The sequence below is a fragment of the Natrix helvetica genome, assembly GCF_964273705.1.
Source record: "Natrix helvetica genome assembly, chromosome: 7".
Taxonomy (NCBI): Eukaryota; Metazoa; Chordata; class Lepidosauria; order Squamata; family Natricidae; genus Natrix; species Natrix helvetica.
Window position 1 is genome coordinate 24,949,951 of NC_138558.1, and position 21,245 is coordinate 24,971,195.

A 21,245-nucleotide genomic window follows, 5' to 3' on the forward strand; every position below is an offset into this window, starting at 1 on the left:
CTCAGTTTGTCCCTCAAATTTTGTTCCTTCGTTCCTTTCTCTTTCCTTCGTTCCTTCCTTCTTTCTTTCTTTTTCTTTTTCTCCTTCCTTCCTTCTTTCTTTCTTTCTTTCTTTCTTTCTTTCTTTCTTTCTTTCTTTCTTTCTTTCTTTCTTTCTTCCTTCCTTCCTTCCTTTCTTTCTTTCTTTCTCCTTCCTTCTTTCTCTCTCCTTCCTTCCTTCCTTCCTTCCTTCCTTCCTTCCTTCCTTCCTTCCTTCCTTCATACCATCTCTCCAAAGGCAACTCTAGACAGCTTTACAGATATTCAATTAAGAAAATAAAAAAGAACATAAATTTAAAATTCAATTGAATTGAATAAAATAATAATTAACCAGGATGGACAGAGAGGGAGCAAATGCATACAGGAAGGAAGTTGGGTGTTATCTACATCCAAAGGACCACATCCCCAATTGGGATCCCTCTTTCCATGTTAGTTAGTGCTGAGTTATTTCCTAATTGCCAATTTTCCCCTAACCATGACTCAGCCGACCTCTTTATCTATTTTCTTGAATCTCACATATATTGTACAATATCATGCATGAAATGCAATCGTTTTCTGTGAGTGTTTTTTTCCTTGATAATGCATGAGCTTTTAAGACATACTATTTGTTGTCTGCAGTCCATTCATTCTCTTTCCTGCAAAAGCGACTGGAAAAGAGAAATATGAAGGTCATGTTGTCCTGGTCTCAAGCTGCCTTTGTTTTCTTCTTTTCTCTCCTTCTAAATGCCTCTTTATAAAGCAGCTTCATAAGGAGCTTAAGTTTCCCAGACCAGATGAACTCTTTAGTCTTGGCATCTGCCTTATTCAGTTTATCCATCCAGACTAATTAACCGCCCAGATTAGATTTACAATGAGGCCTTACAGCAAGGGAAATTTCAGGATAAAATCATGTAAACTCTATGCTCTGCGGAGGCAAAACCACGATGTGCTAGAAATAAAAATGCACCATTGAACATGGTTGTCGCAAGGAAATTACAGTAGTTTTTAGTTACAGCACAGTGGTGGTTTTAATGGTTAAAATGCTTGCCTGATTCAGATTTGGGTTAATAGTTGCAAGCTTTATTGCAGGAGGCAATAAAATGGATTAACATTCATTTGCAGAATGAACAGCCCTGTGGGAACGCTGTGATCCTATTCAGGTGACTGAAGGTTATTGTAGCATAAAGTAGCATAGTTTGGAGTTCTTAGTGTTCTCTGAGCTGGGCTGTTTGCAGGCATTTCATAACCTGATTTGGTAACATCAGCAGTGTGAGTGAGTGTGGGATTTGCTCCCTGTTTATATACAGTAGCTGGCTCTGTCAGTTTTGTCCTTGGTAGTTCTTTGGCTACTATATTGTTTCTGCTAGATTGGAATTAATTTCTATCTGAGTTTTGGCTGCTGGAGAGGCTGTGTTCTGGCCTTTCTGTTTCCCTCTTAGCTTTTGTGTGCCTTTGAATGATATGTAAACATGGCTTATTTCTGTGTGTCTGTTGATGGCTGCTTTGTCTGAATGCCAATCTTCCAGGAATTCCCTTGCTTTTTTGAATCTAGCATAGTCTAGGAGGCTCACAATTTCCCCATTGGAATGATGGTTGAGTCTCTCTACGTGTGTGAGATTAAAGAGTGTTTATTGAATTTTCAAGGACACAGTTCAACCCTGACTTATGCATACTCTCTTTTCCCTTGGAGTAGCATGACTGTTTATCAAGAAATAAGTACAAGCAATGCAATATGTAACAATATTGTCTCCTGTAATTACTCTGGTTCGGGATAGCTTTTAATAGTTTCAGCCATTTGATATTTTCTTGATTATTTGAAATCAAGACTCAGTAATTGAAAATATACAAGTCTGTATTTGAAATCTCTTTGACACAAATCTTAACTTAGCCTTACCTTGTTTTGCCAATGGGCATGAATAATAAAAAATCAGAAACTAAAATACAGCCCAATACATTACTTTAAAAAAGCATTTCCATTCTAAACTGCTGTCATTGATCTTCCCAGGATATTAGCATCATATGATGTCAATAACTAAACTGAGTTTTCTTCAATCTATCCAAATATATATATAGTGAATATAGTCTGTATAAATAAAACTTGGGATACTTTTGGCTGTTCATCCTAAATGAATTACTGCTTCTCTCTGATCTGGCTACTTTTTGGGGAAGGATATTTCTGTTTCACAAGATATCTAAATTACATTATTGCATTAATTATTGTTATAATAGCTTACTGCTATTAAGAACTCACAAGCATGTGTAACCTAATTGTTTATGTATTTTTAAATTTATCAGATGCCAATGAATGTGCCTTATGGAATCATGGCTGTACCTTGGGCTGTGTGAATATCCCTGGATCCTATTATTGCACATGTCCAAAAGGTTTTATTCTCTTGTCTGATAAGAAAACATGCGATGGTAGGTAGCATCCTACAATTCCCCTCCCCTCACCCCAAACTTTTCCAAATAATTTATTTTATATTCCCCGTGTGATATTTGACAATTAAGTTACTGATCACAGGAAACAAGAAACTCCAATTTTATCTGCATTATACAATACCATGTTCAAACATCATATTTTAAAAAAAGACTGACAAACGAGTGCATTAGGAGAAAAGCAGTCAAGATAGAACAATTAACTAGTGGAACAACTTGCCTCCAGAAGTTGTGAATTCTCCAATACTGAAAGTTTTTTTAGAAGAGATTGGACAATAATTTGTCCGAAATGGTATAGGTTTTCCTGCCTGAGCAGGGAGTTGCACTAGAAGACCTCCAAGGTCCCTTCCAACTGTTCTGTTCTGTTCTGTTCTATTCTATTCTATTCTATTCTATTCTATTCTATTCTATTCTATTCTATTCCATTCCATTCCATTCCATTCCACTCCACTCCACTCCACTCCACTCTCCATTCCATTCCATTCCATTTTATTTTATTTTATTCTATTCTACTAGCAGCAAAGAAAGTTGGAATAAAAAGTTCAAGGGGAGACATGATAGCAGTAGACCAATATCAGAAAGACTATCATGCAGAAGACGCAACAGAGGTATTTGCTATTGTTTTGGAGGAGGAACTAGAATGGAAATTGTGTAAAAGCAGATCTTCATAAAATACTGAGAGACCCTTTGTAATGGTAAGAGCTATTAATTTGTAGACAGACTGTATTGCAAAGCAAGCTTTCCTCTGATGGAATTCCTTAAACCAGGGATGAACAGTTGATAACAACACCCTTTTTTTTGCAGTCTACAAACACTGGAAGTACAATTTCCTGGTAAAAATCTCAATTAAGCCCACCATTAGTCTTAGCACAAGTAAAATTGCAAAAAATATTTATATAGAGGAAAACTTGTTCTGGCCAACTTGTTTCATTTTGCAACATCATTACTTTTCTCCTCTAAAAAATTGGCCCAAGCATAATTTAAGCAGAATAATCTTAGTGCCCTATAGCACTTGCAAATGTTATGCTGTGCATAACATTCTATATGATACTATACATTTTAATTCTATAAAAGCATATTCATTTTCCCTGGTTTCCTGTCAAAAGTAGAAATCCTCCCCCCCCATTTATGGATGTCAAAGTAATTTTTTGGTACATCTAATTACCTTATTTGAGAGATATATAGTATTTTCCATCTCTAATTTTGGCCAAATCCTAGGGTTCATTAGCAAAGAATATACCCTTAGATTCATTCACTTTCATGTATGACTAGAGGAGAAACCATGAGGAATGAAGATGAGAATATAGTCTGTATAAATAAAACTTGGGATACTTTTGGCTAAATGAATTACTGCTTCTATCTAGCAAGGCCAAAGCTGAAATATTCTAAAATTGCAAACCTGTAAAACTGAGATAGATAATAGTAAACACAGATAAACCAACTCAAAATTCAATTCCTTTTAAACTATATATTGCAGTAAAAATATACCATATAGCTGCCAATGGTGCTATTTTATTTCTTCAGTTCCTAAAGCTTTACATTAGTATGAATATTGAAGAGGAGTGACTGAAGAAGAGGTTAAATTTGATTTTAATTGTAGCCTGTTTGACAACCTGTGAGAAAACAAAAAGCAGATAAACCACTGTGAGTTGCATCTTGAAAATGACTTGTAAATCAATCTTTCAACAATCTAGTCCTTTCATATCTAAGCCTCTCAGCAGCTTAAATAAAATTAAAAGAATGTAGTTGGTCTTAATACAAATTTGTAAGTGATCTTTCCATTGAGTGTTTTATGAATGGAAATAAGACAACGAATAGCACAAGAATGATTTTGCTCGCTCTGTTACTTGAATCTATTAGTTCTAAGACATTAATACTCTAAAACTAAGTCTCTGACTTAATCATTATAGCATACCTTTAAGATGATGTTTATTATTTTCTGTTAAAATGAATGACTATCTACCCTGGATCCCGGAAAATGGCTGTAGGAAACCCTAATTTGTTCCAGTTTTAGAGAGTTTTTTAGAATCTATGCCTGCAAGTGTTTCCATATGGTGCCTTGAATCCTGACAGAAAGCAAATAAACGATGATAAGTAGATGTTATCCATTCAGTCATGTCTGACTCTTGGCGATGCTAGCGTCAAGGTCTCTGCACATCTTCTGACCTTGCACTACTTCTTTGAGTGGTTCTGTGTTCTGGCTAGTGTCAGCTTTAACGGTGTCCAGCCACTGCGTCCTTTGTGACCTGGTTTTCTTTTACCACTACCTCTTTCAAACATAATCACTTTCGCCACTGAATTCCCCCACATGACATGGCCAAAATAAGTGAGATGCAGTTTTGTGATTTGGTCTTCCAGTGACATATCTGGTGTTATCCGTTCTAGAATTTGCTTGTTACTTCACTGTAGGAGGATAGATAAAGTTATTCTTTAACCTGACTCCATACCAGGTAGAAATAGTTGATTTCATACTGACCATGTGGGATAAGAAATACAAAACAAATTTGGTAAACATTTTTGCTAATGAAAATTGGTCAAGATAAGGTTAGGCAAACTTGCTTAGGATGATGGAATTTGTCCATTATAGCCCAATGATAAATTCTGCATCTCTAAGAATCAAGATTAAAAATACAAAGTTGTGGTTGGCTTATTTACAAAAGGATGCTTAACCTCAAAATATTGCCACTGCATTGTAATTTCTGTTTACTCTTCCCAGGTATTCCATATATTTTCACCATACCTTAAATCAGTGGTTCTCAACCTGTGGGTCGGGACCCCTTTGGGAGTCGAACGACCCTTTCACAGGGGTCGCCTAAGACCATCGGAAAACACATATTTTCGATGGTCTTAGGAACCGAGACACCAATTTTATGGTTGGGGGGTCACCACAACATGAGGAACTGTATTAAAGGGTTTGCTGTATTGGGAAGGTTGAGAACCACTGCCCTAAATTGTGATTCATTTGTTCCACAGGATTCTAATATACGATTGTATCACTACTGAGATATGTTGTGAAATAGTTTTGTAGAACATTATCTAGGGATATAGTGAGATGGACAAAAGCTGAGTTTTCTGAATCTTTTCATTATTAGTACAAATAATAGAAGGGGATTTCCCATGGGCAAGCTGTTGGATGAACAAGGGCATTAATCTTTTTTTTCATGCAGTACAGAGATGTACAATTTAAGCCTGCAGGCCTCATGGGCTCCCCAGAGTGTATACAAAAATTACTGCCAAATTGTGATGTTTGATAAGGCAGCAATGGAACATTATCCGCATTGATTATTCTTAATCAAAAATTAAATGGGAAGTTAGCATGGTGAAAAGCAGAAGGCCAGCTTTTAAGCACAGTATTTCTGAGAATGCTTTTTGGCCGCACACCAGAGGTGGCATTCTGCCGGTTCGCCCTGGTTCAGGCGAACCAGTAGTGGCTGTGGTGGGAGGTTTCGGCCACCCATCATCACAGATAATCTGTACATGCACAGAAAGTTCTCTGCATGCACACTCCCAGTTCTGAACCAGTGGTGAAGATAGCAGCATTTCATGCCTGCTGCACACAAAAGCAGTGCGCGTGGCATTTGAAAGGGTGGATTTGCACATGTTAGTGGGAACAAGACATCTCTTCAAAAATGTTAAAACAGCCCTGTCCTTTACAACAAACTCCCTTGTTAAAAACTGGGCTGTGCAAGTGAGTGAAGCTTCATACGTGCATGTGCAGGATCTAAGTAGCATGCAAAACCAAGAGACCCTGTGGAAAAATTGTTTTCTACAGAACCGGTCCCTGGTGCTCAAAGGTTTGGGGATCTCTGATTTTCAAGATTTGTGCATCTCCTTTGAAAATTGTCCTTGTCTCCAGCTGCATTTGTTTCACTGGCAATCAGAGAGGGAGTCCAGAGAAGACACAACTAGAACTACTATCTCTATTCTAAGGTTACACAACAGAATCTTGTGAGACTATTGTATTTCTCCCCTCCTTTCCTTTTACTCTCTGTAAAACTGTGTTGTGTACCTTTGAAACTTTCTCATGCTCTCTCTTCTTTTGTGGACTATGATAGCAATAGCACTTAGACTTACATATACTGCTTCACAGTGCTTTACAGCCTTCTCTAAATGGTTTACAGAGTTATCATATTGCCCCCAACAATCTGGGTCCTCATTTTACTGACCTCAGAAGGATGGAAGACCCTTGAGCTGGTCAGGATCAAAGGAATCAAACTCCTGGCAGTGTGAGCAGAGTTAGCATGCAATACTGCATTCTAACCACTGTGCCGCCATGAAGTCTTTTATGAGCTGACAGTAGAACTTGTGGCTCTCCCTCATGTCTCCGAAGGTCATTCCCACTTACTGTACCATGACACAATCCCAGTGGAAATGTTGCTTGTGTACATATGCACCTAGGCAAACAGGGAGACTACAGAAGCCCAGTATTCTGTTCAAAAGTATGTCTCCTTTTACAAAAAAGAAGACCATAGAAATCATCCTTGGGGAAAATAGAGGGTAATGGGAGAAACGACACCTTCATTTGCTTCTGATAAATGTGTCTTTGGTAACCATGTATATCCATTGTAGCAGCCTTTTGGTAGTAGTGCCTATAAAATAATCTCAAGATTCAAAGTATTCTCCCTAACACAAAATTGGGGGTCCTACCCCAAGAACCTCTAATTCAAATAAGTTGGGTTTTCCTTTTTTTTAAAAAAATGAGCTGTTGATGATGTTTAAAAATACTTTAAAATTCTTCCAATTTTTAAAGAAAGTTACAGCCGTGGTTAAAGAACAAGGAAATAAATGAAAGGGGAGGGGAGGATACCATGATAAGACGTTTTCCCATGATGTTTTTACTCATGCTTTATTAGTTGTTCTTTTTTATATATTTATTCTGGAAAAATCAAATATTTACCTGTTGCCAATTTTTTTCTGTCACATATACACACCTTCTCTGGAGAAGCCTTTACCTAACTAGGTTGCTCTGTTTTTAGCTTTAGAAATTGGAAATATATTCTCTTTTTTTTAAAAAAAAAACCTATCTAGCTAGTCTGGAACAATTGTTGACATATGACAGTGATGGCGAGCCTTCATGCACGCTCGTCTGGGCCGCAATCAGGAAGGGGAGCTGGAAATTGGACATGCACGCGCCTGAAAATGAACTTGCGGTTTCCAGTGCGCACATGCACACTGGACAAAAAGTCTTCCGGGTTCTGGTGCACATGGGCACATGCCGATCAATGGATTGGTGTGCATGCTCACGCCGGAAAACAGAAGACCAGTTCTTCTGGTTTCTGGCACTGCTACATGCACAAAGGCCAGCTGACCAGCAAGTATACATGCGTGCCAGAAGAGGAACGGGCGCTACCGCATGTGCCAGGCGGAATGGCTTTGTGTGCCACTTCAGGCATGTGTGCCATAGGTTCACCATCATGGGTTTATGACATAAGTACTGGGAAGGAGTGAATGAAAATAATATCAGTTGATACAACACATAGTAAGTTACTTGTATTTAACTCTTGCTTGAATTCCTCCAACTTATTTCTATCAATTTAAAAAAAATGTTCTTCTTTATTGTAATGCATCGTAGAACTGATTTCCTGTTCAAGCAATTATATTCACTGCAGTTATCATTGTGGACAGACACAGGAAGGGCCTCTTTGCTTTTGTCCTGAAGGATCAGTTCTCCAAGCCGATGGAAAAACATGCTCAGGTAAACAAATATAATTATTTTTCAATGCTTATTCTGAAAATGTTGCTGTAGATGACAAATGCTAGGTATTGAAATAGGATAGTATTTTATAATTAACAGTGTTTAGTATTAGTATTGTACTTCAGCTTTCTTTAGCCTGGTGTTGAACCAACCTACCACTGGAAATATTTGATTCATTCCTATAATCCTGAGTTAAACTGGATGTACTGGACAGGAGTTGTAGAAGCATAACGTACCTAGAAGAATTGTCTTATTTAGCTTATTTCAGTAAAAAAGCAAGTTGGAATCTAGCTGTCCAGGGATGAGGGAATCAAAGTATAATATTTTTATTAGGCCAAGTGAAAATTACCGGTAGGTCAATTTAAAACTACTGCACTGGAGTATAAGACGCACAAAGATTTTGAAGAAGCAAATTTTTTAAAAAAGTTTTTGCACTCTGCAGACCTCCCAAAAATGACCTGTTTTTCACAAAAACAGGCCCATTTTTTGCCAAAAAGGGGGCATGCATAGCTTTTAGCATGCTCCGGGGGACTAGGGGGGTGCAAAAACAAGCAAAAAACGGTCCATTTTTCGCAAAAACTGGCCTGTTTGTTGTTAAAAAAAAGGCATCCATAGTCTTTAGTCGGCTTATAGAGTGTTCCTGGGGGCTGAGGGGCAAAAAACGACCTGTTTTTCACTCATTTTAGCACTCCCCAGCTCCCAGGAGCACTCTGGAAGCCTCCTAAAGGTTATGCACGATCATTTTTGCAAACAGCGAAGGGTTTCAGGAGGCTAAAAATGCTGTATTCAGTATATAAAATGCACCCAGATTTTCAGCCTCTTTTTTGAGGGAAAAGGTGTGTCTTATACTCCAAAAAATACGGTATTTGGAGAACTTTTGAATAAATAAGATGGTTAGAAGGTATAAAAAGAAGAAAGGAATTTAAAAGTTGGCTGATATTCATACCATGTTTACTGTATGCCACAATTGGTTTTTAGGTAGAAAAATTGAAATATTGAGATTTACAGGTACAGAATATGCGTTGCCAGAGGTTCTCATAAAGCATTTTAGGAGGAGGAAGCAAACATTTTTCTAAGCTACCCATTGTTTGAAATATAAATGCTACTATTGGATATTTTATCATACCTGGATAGTAATAAATTGTAATTAACTGATTTTATTTGAAATATAAATTCAAGCTGTTAAAATCCAAACTATTTAAATCCTTTGTGAGATATCCAGAGATATAATTGGTGAGAAATAGAAGAGATATCAAGTATGTTCCTATAATATTAACAAGAGATAATTTAAGTTTTTATATTAGGGAGCAAAAAAACAAATTGGGAAGAAATATAATCTAATGAGGGGAAAGTTCCATGCTGAGTGAGAAATTTGCGATTTGTGGTCAACTGAATTTGAAGATGGAGGAGGCTGATCTAAATTATAAATTTTTGAAATACTTTAATATTGCCCTATTATACATTATTGTATAATGTATTATAATATATCAATTACTGCCCAAGACAGACAATTTAGGAAGCAGAATCCCTTTGGAAGATTCTTTTGGTATTGACATCCTAATGAAACACAGTGAGATATAGAGGATTCTTACCTCCATCTTCATTCATCCTGGGAATCCCTAAATTAATAACCACCAGTCATAGTTCAACTAGAGATCATCTGTAAACAGAAGCTCAGCAGAGTGAACCATGCTACAGTACTTCATGTCAGTCTAAGTCAGTGTTTCTCAAACTTGGTGACTTTAAGTCCTGTGGACTTCAACTCCCAGAATCCCCCAGCCAGCATAGCTGGCTGGGGAATTCTGGGAGTTGAAGTCCACAGGACTTAAAGTCGCCAAGTTTGAGAAACACTGGTCTAAGTGCAGTGACATTAGATGAATATCCATTTTTAACAAGTGAATCTGTTTTAGGTTGTACATCGCCTGATAATGGTGGTTGTAGCCAGATTTGTACATCTTTGAGTCCAACAACCTGGGATTGTGGTTGCTTTCCTGGCTTTGATCTCCAGGATGACAAAAGACATTGTGTTGCTTTAAGTAAGTATTGTGATCTTTGGACTCATCCTCACATTCTTTTAATTGAGACGTGAAAATGCCCCATAAATTGCTTTTAAAAGACATGTAGTGATATTATATAGGATTTTCCCTCTTCGCTCAATTTTTGCAATGGACGCAATCTATGAATCATCCTTGAAGATACAGTAGATGACATCGTGATGATCTTTCTGTCTCCAATGTAGGCCAATTTAGGCTGTCTCCAATTTAGGCTGTCTCCAATTCAGGCCAATTTAGGCTGATATAGGCATAACCCTTCTATCAGTAACAGGATATTGATTTATGGATATTTTGGCATGGGTTGCAAGAAGGATTGGACATGTGCTTTTTCCAGGTGCATCTGTCCATGTAATGCCAACGGCTGTTTCTGGTTGTTCTGAAATAAACTGCTGTAGCACATGGTGCACTTTGCTAAAATGTATAGCGAAATATAAGCCTAGATGGATCTTAAAGAGATCTAGAAAGATCTCCTTTATTAGCTCTTCCATTAGTACAAGGGGGGGAGGGGCTGAAATTTCACTTTTAAAAAAATATAGATATCCATGATAGGACAGAATTGAAAGCATAGCTAAGTAAAATAGTCCAGATTAATATGGGAAGCAATATTGAGTCACAAATTGGTGTTTAATAAAAGACTGAAATTGACATGGTATTTTTTGGGAGGGGTCAGGGGTGGGTTTGCCCAGGTTCAGGAGAACCCATAGCTAACATTATGGCCAGTTCAGAGAACCTCCAAATGCCACCCCTGGCTGGTCCCACCCACCCACCCTGCCTCACCCCTCCCACCCCTCCCCTCCCAGGAGTCTCCACACTCCCGGTTTTGGATGTGAGGTAAGTGCAGGGTCCACAAGGAGGCTCGGAGAGGAGAGAATACGGGCCTCCCGGAAGGCCTTCGACCCCAGGGGAGGCAGTTTTCGCCCTCCCAGAGGCTCGAGGAAAGCCCCCAGAGCCTGGGGAAGGCGAAAATGGCTCCCCCGCCGTGGGGCAGGAGGTCGACTCCCACCAAGGCCACGCCCACCCAGGAACCGGGCAGAGAACCCGATGCTGAAATTTTTGAAGCCCACCCCCAGAGGGGGGTGGCTAAGGAGACATTTACACATATATTTATGCTCTACTTAAATTTAGTATGATTTAGCCAAGTACTACTGATATATCTTCAGAACATTATTCTCTAATGCAAGCCCATTACAGCTAATTTCTCTCCTGGAAAAAAATGTATGCAACAATATTCATCTACCCGTTTTGAAAAATATAAGCAGCTGTCATATTTGGCATATATTAAATTCATTGGCAGGTTATCACCGTGGTTATTTAAAATTACATTGTAATTAATGTAATCTGTGATTAGTGCCATATAAGGATTGTAAGTGAGAAGAGAAGAGAGGAAGCCCATGCTACAATTTGCTTCTTTCCATTTTTATCTGCAGAGTGTTGCAGTAGAAGATTTAACATGTTACTACATTTATTACAAACAGGACCAAAGCCATTTCTGTTGTTTGCAAACAGTCAAGATATCCGTAGCATTGCTTTTGATGGGACGGAATACTCAAGAGTCCTTGGCTGGCAGATGGGAATAGTCTTAGGTCTGGAATGGGATCCGATGGAAAGTAAGGTAAGGCTTTTTTTTTTTAGAAAGGGGGATTTCAAAATATTGCAAGGATCAATGCTCTTACTGCATTGTATTTTAACTGTTCAGTTCATAGTGCTCCATGATATATACAGTATGTGTCTATATCTATATCTATATCTATATCTATATCTATATCTATATCTATATATCACCTATATCTATATCTATATATCTTGTTTGGCAAGAAATTTGACAAGATTCTGTAGAGGTTAGCCTATGGAGCAGACTATGGGTCTGAGTGGTGTTCCTTCTTTGTGTATCTTGGGGAGGTCATAGGGGCATCTGGATGATTTCTCTCTGGGGATGATTCTTTGCTGGATATCTTCACTGATGGGAGAGGTTTTTATTTTGGATTTGGTGGTTTTTTCCAGGTAGGTGGTGGGGTCTATATATATACCACTTCACAATGCTGCATAGCCATCTCTAAGTGGTTTACAGAGTTAGCATATTGACCCCAACAATCTGGGTCCTCATTTTACCGACCTCAGAAGGATGGAAAGCTGAGTCAACCTTGAGCTGGTGGGGATCAAACTGCTAGCAGTTGGCAGAATTAGCCTGCAATAATAACCACTGCGCCACCATGGTTTTATTGGTGATATCATATGTGGCTTCCATCCAGCATCTTGATTAAACACTGTCTGTATATCAATAGGTTTAGGAGAAACACAATCTCAACTTTGTAAATAATGTAACTATTTTTTTTCTCAAATAAATATTAATGTGAAAAGTTGTGAGAGAAGAAATCCTATCCCCAATTAAGAGGTGCAGTACAATGGTAGTAAACTTACAACGATTCAATTACCAAATGACTGAAAAATGATTTATGACTGGTCCTCACACTTACAACCATTGCAGCATCCCCACAGTCATGTGACCAAAAATCGGGCACTTGGCAACCTGCATGTATTTCCAATTATTGCAGCATCCTGCAACAACCTTCCCAATCAGCATCTGATAAACAAAGCCAATGAGAGGAAGCTGGCTTAGCTAAACAACCACTTGATTCAGGGATGTCAAACTCAAGGCATGCGGGCCACATCTGACTGGTGATGTGATTGGATCCGATCGTAGGTGGGTTCCTACCAGTTCGGTCTGGTTCACCCGAATAGGTAGTAAAAATACGGGGTACCTTTCCGAACCGGTAGTAATGGCAGTCTGGCCATGCCCCCAAATCGGTTCCCTCAGTTGCCACTGCTGTTGCCGGCATGTTTTTTGGCTGGAAAAGGAGGCAGTGAGAAACAGTCTCCTGGTGCGACGTGAGGTTTTGGGTGAAGGCAGGAGGGAGGTTGAGCAGCAGGTTGAGTGAGGGGTGGGCGGCGGCATTTTTACCTTCTTCCAGCCTCCAGAAGCATTCTTCAGGCTTCAGCAGGGCTGGGGGAAAGGAAAAATGCCCCCGTTTTTCACAAAAATGGAGGCGTTTTCCCCTTCTTCCAGCCTCCAGAAGCATTCTTCAGGCTTCAGTAGGGATGGGGGAAGGGACAAATGCCCCTGTTTTTCGCAAAAATTGGGCCGTTTATCCCTTCTCCCAGCCTTGCTAAAGCCTGCAGAATGTTCCTGGAGGGCAGGGAGGACAAAAACATTTTTTCTTACTAAGTAGTTTGCAGGCGCTCCCTTAGCTCCAGTGAAGCCGGAGTCCCGTCCATTCCCTGTGAAAACTTTTCACCACTGTTTCTGTGGGCATGGCTTGGTGAGGGGGCCATGTGACTGAATGTGCATGAGCAATGTCAAGTTGGCCATGCCCACTCAGTCACATGCCCATCTAGCCACACCCACCGAACTGGTAATAAAAAATGTTGAAACCCACCCCTGGGTCCAGCCCACAGGGCCATCCTTGAAAATGTAAGGGGCTGGCCTGCGTTGCTTCAGCTTGGTCCACCCAATGTGGCTTCGGCCCAGTCTACCCAATGCAAATGGAAACATGCCAGCAGTTTGGGGAGTGGTGTCAAGCTGGCCATGTCCCCCCAGCTGGCCACACCCACCCAGTCAGCCACACCCAGTGAGTGGCATCAAGATAGCCACGCCCACCCAGTCAGCCATGCCTGCCTGCCCCACCCCCCCAAGGTCAACCACAATTCTGATGCGACCCTCAGTGAAATTGAGTTTAATACCCCTGATTTGTTTTATTTAACAACTGCAATTATTTGTTTAACAACCATGGCAAAAAAGGTTGCAAAGCTGTAAAATTGAGCACAACTCACTTAAAAGCTAACTTGCTTAGCAACAGAAATTCTGTGGTTACAGGTTGAGGGACACCTATAATCATCTATAAACCTTCGGTTTTCTTGTTACAGATTTATTTTACCCATACAGACCTGAAGTGTATAGAGAGATCTGAGCTGGATGGCACCAATCGTGAAAAAGTTGTATGTGACGCAAGTGAGAGACCAGAAGGACTAGCATTAGACTGGATTAATCGCAAATTGTACTGGACTGACCCCCGGTATGCTTTTTGTGTAAGGACACCTACTGGTAGTGAAAAAAATATGCTGATAAATAAACAAGTAGGAAGGGAAAGGAGAGAGTAACTGAAATGTTTTGAAATGGTATTTAAGATTAGTCATAACAGAAAGACTTAGAGATTTAAAAAAAAGACTCAAAGAGACCTTTTGCTGAATAATATGCTAACCAGAAGAATTCACTTAATGCATTTTCTTTATTGAATAGTGAATTCCTTCCTTCTGGAAAAAACAGGAAACCAAGGAACATTGTTAGGGTAAAAAACACACTCCCAATCAATTGTGTCCGAGACGTTATTTTTAATTCACTTCACAGATCTCCCTTCCAGGACTTCCACATGTCAAGGGAAAACTTTTGATAATATCTTCTTAAGAAATAGCAATTGCCGCATTTGCCTATAGCAATGATGCCAAACCTTTTTGGCACCGAATGCCAAAAAGGGAGCTGCTCAGGAGGCATGCACGCGCCAGAAAATGAACTTCCGGTTTCCGGTGTGTGCATGCGTGGAGGCCAGCTAGTCTTCTGGTTTCTGCTGTGCATGCATGTGTGATGATCATCTGGCCAGCGCACATGCTCACACCGGAAAACGGAACACCAGCTCTTCCGGTTTCTGGCACTGTCGCATGCACGAAAGCCAGCTGATTGTTGTGCGCGCATGCACACCAGAAACCCGGAAGAAGAACGGGTGATGCTGTGCGTACCAGGTGACATGGCTCCGTGTGTCACTTCGGGCACTTGTGCCATAGGTTCGCCATCACAGGCCTATAGTAACAATTGGTTTACAAAGCCAGTTTGGTCTAGAGCAGTGGTTCTCAACCTTCCCAATGCCGCGACCCTTTAATACAGTTCCTCGTGTTGTGGTGATCCTCAACCATCAAATTGGTGTCTTGGTTCCTAAGACCATCAAAAATATGTGTTTTCCGATGGTCTTAGGCGACCCCTGTAAAAGGGTCATTCGATCCCCAAAGGGGTCCTGACCAGTGGTGGGTTCCTGCCAGATCGCACCGGATCACGCACTCCCTTTCAGCGCTGAACCCGGAAGTACGTTCTTGCCCCGCCCCTGGCGACGGGACGACGCTTGCCTGCGCTCCACCAGCTCGGCTGGGACCGGAGACGTTTCTCTGCTCAGCAATGTCTTCAGTGGAGCGGTGGCAGCCTGGCAGGCTGAGCCTGCGTCCCTTTCAGGCGCTCCGCTCCGCTGAGGAAACATCTCCTGTCCCGACCCACAGGTTGAGAACCACTGGTCTAGAGATTAAGGCACCAAGGTAGGAGCCAGGATAGCCTGAGTTCTACCCCTGCTTTAGGCATAAATCTAGCTGGATTATTTTGGACCAGTCATTCTCTTGCAGCCCTGAGAACAAAGCAATAGCTAACCATTTCTGAACAATCTTGCCCAAGAAAACCACAGGGACTAGTCCAGGCAGCCACCAGGAATCAAAAATTGACTTGAAGACGTACACCTAATAATAGATGCTTTTTTAATGAAGTTACTAATTTAATTTATGGATTCTGGTTGCTCCTACTCCTAGTCTTATTCAGTTTACAACTTCTGTTAATAGGAGAAGATAGAACTGAGGAGAAACGTTTAAAATGTTTAATTAATATAATGGTATAAGAGAAAACTATATAAGGGACGGGGTGGCTCAGTGGCTAAGACGCTGAGCTTATCAATCAGAGAGGTCAGGAGTTTGGCGGTTTGAATCCCTAGCGCCGCGTAATGGAGTGAGCTCCCGTTACTTGTCCCAGCTTCTGCCCACCTAACAGTTCAAAAGCACGTAAAAAATGCAAGTAGAAAAATAGGAAACATCTTTGGTGGGAAGGTAACAACGTTCCGTGCACCTTAGGCATTTAGTCATGCTGGCCACATGATCACAGAGATGTTTTTGGACAGCGCTGGCTTTTCGGCTTTGAGACGGAGATGAGCACTGCCCCCTAGAGTCAGGAATGACTAGCACATATGTGCGAGGGGAACCTTTACCTTTACCTATAAGAGAATCAACCGGAAGGAGGCAAGTAAAGTGACAGATTAAAGTTATCACAATAAGAAACCCCATTCTGTGTGTCTATTTTGTAGGAAATGTAGCATTGAAAGTAGTAATCTCAATGGAATGCAGAGAAAAATAATCATCCAGGAGAAGGTGTTTCATCCTCAAGGAATTGCTGTCCATCCATTTACCAGGTAAAATATTGAGTCAAATTTGTTTCCAAAATGTTATTGGGTGATATAGACACCCATGAATAAAGTCTGTAAAACGATTGCTTCTATTGCAACTATTTTACCTGTGCAAAGATTTTGCAGGTATAGTTACTGAAGGTGCAGGTTGAGTGGTGTGGTGGCGCAGAGGTGGAGCTGCCGCCTCACAATCAGAAGGCGGTGAGTTTGATCCTAGGTAGAGGCAGATATTTCTCTCTCTGGGTACAATGAGATTGTTTCTGCTGCGAACTCCGCATTGGCGACAGGAAGCTCATCCAGCCAGTAAACTCTCAGTTCTATTCGGTTGCCCCAACTCCACCCCATTGCAAGGGATTACATGGCCATTAAAAGACCCCCCAAAAAGTTATTGAAGGTACAGATCCAATGGCTCTAATTCTTTAGCATCTTATGAGCGACTGATCACAAAGTAGAAGTAGAATGTAGATAAATAGTTATTTATTCTTTGATCATAAATACAAAAAAACAGGCTAGTTAGAGCAATAGTCTTCCCTATAATGATATATGGGTGTGAGTGTTGGACACTAAGAATGGCTGATCGAAGAAGAATTGACACCTTTGAACTATGATACTGGTGTAAATTACTATGTGTGTGATAGATAGCCAGTGTAATAAACAGAGAGGTGTTACATCATACAAAACCAGACACATCACTAGAAGCTAAAATTATAAGACCTCGTCTGATCTACTTTGACCTTGTTATGCATGCAAATCAGTGGTGGGTTGCAGGTGGTACGCCCCAGTATGGGCGTACCGAAGCCTGCCCGGAACATTGGATACCGTTCTGGTACGGCGCTCCGGAGGGCCCACCCGCCCGCCCGCCCGAGCTCCTTACCTGTCTTTTAAGGCTTCTGCACTTCTGCGCACACGCATGGCGCGTACAGCGCCTGCGTGACGCTCCGCAGAGCAGCTGGAGCATCGCGGAGGCTCATGGAGGCGCTAAGACGCATGTGTGCACTGCACACGTCCATGTGAATACCGCTCCGGAACCCACCAGTGATGCAAATTCATTGGAAAAGTCTGTGATGTTAGAAATGGTTGGTGGAACACGAAGAGGGGCAAGCAAAGAACATGCTGACTTGAAAAAAAATCAAATCTAGTATAAAAAATTGAACTTCCAACAACTGAAAGAAGCTGTGCTTGAAGGGTATAATGGAGAGCACTTGCCAATAGAGTCACCAAGAATCGAACACAACTAAATGGTTAACTACAACAAATTTTATGTTTTGTCTGTTCATCACTCTGCCTGCTCTTTGTTTAAGATATTGGTAACCGGAGGTCACTTCCTTCTGCCTTTCTCCTCAAACAGCCATGCCCAGAACCCATGCTCTTTGACTCTTCTCCGAATAGTTAGCTAGATGTTTGGCTTTCTCTTATCTCCATGAGCAAAAGTGAAATGCTACCGGTTCGGACCAGTTCTCCCGAACTCGTAAAAAAATGGTACCGGTTCGGGCGAATTGGTAGTTCCGACAATCAACTGTGATGCATAATTTATATTAGCTAGAATCGTCAGATTTCCTGCTTTATAGCTAATCTAAATCACATGGCACAGCAGATTCCCTCCCCCCTCGCTGTTGTACTTACTTTTGCAGACGTGCTCGGTATCAGGCTCTGCCCACCCACCCAATTTCATCACGTACCGTTTTTGACTCTCTGTGCATGTGCCACCCATGTGCGGAGGTGGTGTGTGGGCTCACATTTGCGAACTGGTAGCGAAGGTAAGTTGATTTCACCCCTGCCCATGAGGAATTTCCTCTAAATAAATTTCATTTTCTGTTCTAGTCATCAGTCCAGTAATTGTGCAATGACTAGTGCCTCCTATGTTTTAATCATGGTTGAGGGATCAAAGATGGATTTTAAAACCTGTTAAGTAAGTAAGCCCCCCGTTAGGAGAGCGAGTGTGCAGAGAAGCGTAATGAGAGTGGTATGCAAGAACACGCACAAACCAGCATACAGAGATACCGAATAGTATAAAAATATAGTAGTTTACTATGTGAAAATAGAGGTATTCAGAGTCCAATTTTCAGTCCAAGTCATACACCGTTCCGTCAGTCAGTTATCAATGTTCTCAGTTAAGGAATGATCCTTCAAGCACAGTCCAGTATCAACTAATCAGTTTAGGTTAACAGTAGCAAAAACACAGTACCTCACAATACACAGATCAGCGTCTAACAAACAGAGAGCTAACAGTCATTCTGGCTCCCTCTTATGGCTGCTTGAGGTAACAGCAACCAATCACATTATAGCAGTACTTAAAGCTACAGTACTACCATCCTGGTTAATATATTGCTAACCCAAACTGTTAGCTTACATTCCTAACAAAATTATTTACCTATGAATATTGTTTATATTTCACTCTGACAGATATAGATTTTTAATGTGAAAGGATTTTTAAAAAAATGCAATGACTTATTTTGTTTTTCTTCAATAAAGGGAACTGTTTTGGACAAACCTAGGGCTCAATCCACATATTGGAAAATCTACTTTACAAGGCTCAGAGCGTGTCATTATAGCAAATTCAGGCTTGCTTTGGCCCAGTGGAATAACTATTGACTACGCTGAGGACAAGCTGTACTGGTGTGATGCCAAAATGTCTGTTATTGAAATGGCAAACTTGGATGGTTCTAATCGCCAAATACTTACACAGAATGATGTAGGTGAGGCTTTGGGATGCTAGCTTTCTATCCAATAATGTACATATCAAAATGTCAATGGAAGAATGACCACAGTAGAGTGATCTCCCTTTTTTTGTACCACTTATCCAGCGGTGGATTTCACATTTTGTTATCACTGGTTCATCCCATGTGCACCACTTTCATGCATGCACCCAGCCTTCCGTGCATGCACTTTTCTCATGCACGGCATAAAGGCGGGGCAGGTGGGTGGCCCACCCACAATTTCCCCTACCAGTTCGGGCGAACTGGTCCGAACCGGCTGAATACCACCTCAGCACTTATTAGTCACTGCTGCTCCAGAAAATTGATTAGGGTCCCAGTGATGAAAGCAGCAAATACCTACAAATATCCACGATAGCCAGATGGTTATTTGCTTGTCGGTGACCCATCCATATTGCATTACTTCTCTGGTCTGATTCCATGTTGCCCCAAGATGAGGTTCAGGCAACCCTGTGCAAAATGAAGAAGAAAAATAGTGGGTTTTTTGGGAATGAGAAGCAGGAAAGTATTAAAGGAATTATATATAGACTCTGTTTTGGAGAGCAAATACCTGGTCCACATTCCAATGTATGTTTGTTCTGATAAATCAAAAGGGTGCTAGCTAAGGGAGTGAGCTTAACAAAGGGACTGGTGTGTGTGTGTGTGTGTGTGTGTGTGTGTGTCTTTCCCCCCTCCTCCCCCTCCCTCTTTTTTCCTTCCCTTTCTCCATCCCTCCTGACTTTCTTGAAGTTTTGTGCAAAGAAATGTGAACAAATTTTGAAAATTGAAATACTGTGTGCCGATAAAGGGAAGAAAATAGAAACAATACACCCCCCCCCCTTTAGCCCAGCTATTAATAGGTTAATATTACTGTAGTGATTCTTATTGCAGCATTACCGCCATCTAGTGCCCATTTCTGTAATTTAAGATACTGAAAAGATGCTTCTGTGGAGGAGACAGATCTTAAGAGGATCGGTCTTGAGATTCAGTGTTGGTGGTAATATGCTTCCCACTACCAGTTGCAGGGGGGGGGGGGGGAAGCAGTGGAGACCTATGTCTCTACCTCTGCTTGTGAGTGCCACAAATGCAAATCTATTTGACAACTGGCAAGGAGGTTTTGATCTAATCCAGCATGGGTACTTTTTGTCGTTCTTAGATAAGGTATTATGTTTATATGAGAACAGAAGAACCATTTGTGAATGCATTCTAAGACTTTCAGTGATTTTCATGCATTCTCTGTTTGTTGGCTGGTGCAAGGGCCAGGTTTTTAGGTGAAGATGGGCAATCATTTGCTGGCTTGTTTGCACTAAAAGGAGGACCAAAAACCCCGAGTGAAGATATGCCATATATGCAGATACTGCCAAGATTTCCAATATTCTTTCTGTTTGGGGGTGGGGAAGCATTGAAGTTTTTCTGTCTATAATTTTTTGTATGCTTCCTATCTTAAAATGGCAAGAAGTGTGACTGATTTTTAAAAATTATGCCATTTTGCTCCAATTGTGCGATTTTAAAAAAAGATCACCAGTTGTAAAGAAATGAAGGTGGGAGTATATATGTACGGCAGGGGTGGGTTCCTGCCAGTTCTAACCTCTTCTATGGAAGAGGTTCCACAAATCTACAGTGCCGTTTAGAACCGGTTCCAGCTCCCTCCTCCCACCCGTCCGCACATCATCAAGATGAAGAGCGAGAGGAGGAATTCTTGGAGTTGAAGTCCACAAGTCTTAAAGCTGTCAAGTTTGAACACCCCTGGGTGTTTTTTTTCTAAAGGGTTAGGGGTGCAAGGGTCTTGTAACTTGACAGCTTTAAGACTTGCGTGCTTCAAATGCCAGAGTTCCTGAGCCAACATTATGGTTGCTAAGCAAGAGCTTTGTTTCACCACATTTTAGAAGTTGGTGATGCCCACCCAGTCACATGGCTGGCAAGCCACTCCCACAAAACAGGCCACACCTGCAGAAGAGGTTCTAAAAAATTTTGAAACCCACCACTGATGTACGGCTACAGATTGCACCCTATTGTGTTAAGAGAACAAAGATAAAGACAATGCTTATAACTACAAGTAGCCCTTGCTTAGTGATCACAATTGGGACCTG

The 21,245-nt window shown here is 40.9% G+C and overlaps 1 protein-coding gene across 3 annotated transcripts in view; it reads left to right on the forward strand.

Annotated features, from left to right (window-relative positions):
- The window catches only part of EGF (epidermal growth factor), a 56,920-nt gene that overhangs the window by 13,974 nt on the left and 21,701 nt on the right, over positions 1–21,245 (forward strand). For 2 of the 3 annotated variants that reach the window (XR_014175958.1, XM_081960077.1), the window contains exons 7-13: positions 2,313–2,435; positions 8,026–8,148; positions 10,059–10,184; positions 11,630–11,814; positions 14,124–14,272; positions 16,364–16,468; positions 18,935–19,158. Coding sequence is in view for 2 of the 3 variants with exons in the window: in XM_081960077.1 (XP_081816203.1) it covers positions 2,313–2,435; positions 8,026–8,148; positions 10,059–10,184; positions 11,630–11,814; positions 14,124–14,272; positions 16,364–16,468; positions 18,935–19,158 (1,035 nt within the window). In the remaining variant the exon portion in view is untranslated. The remainder of the gene's footprint in view (positions 1–2,312; positions 2,436–8,025; positions 8,149–10,058; positions 10,185–11,629; positions 11,815–14,123; positions 14,273–16,363; positions 16,469–18,934; positions 19,159–21,245) is intronic. The other variant, XM_081960078.1, reaches the window with a different exon arrangement.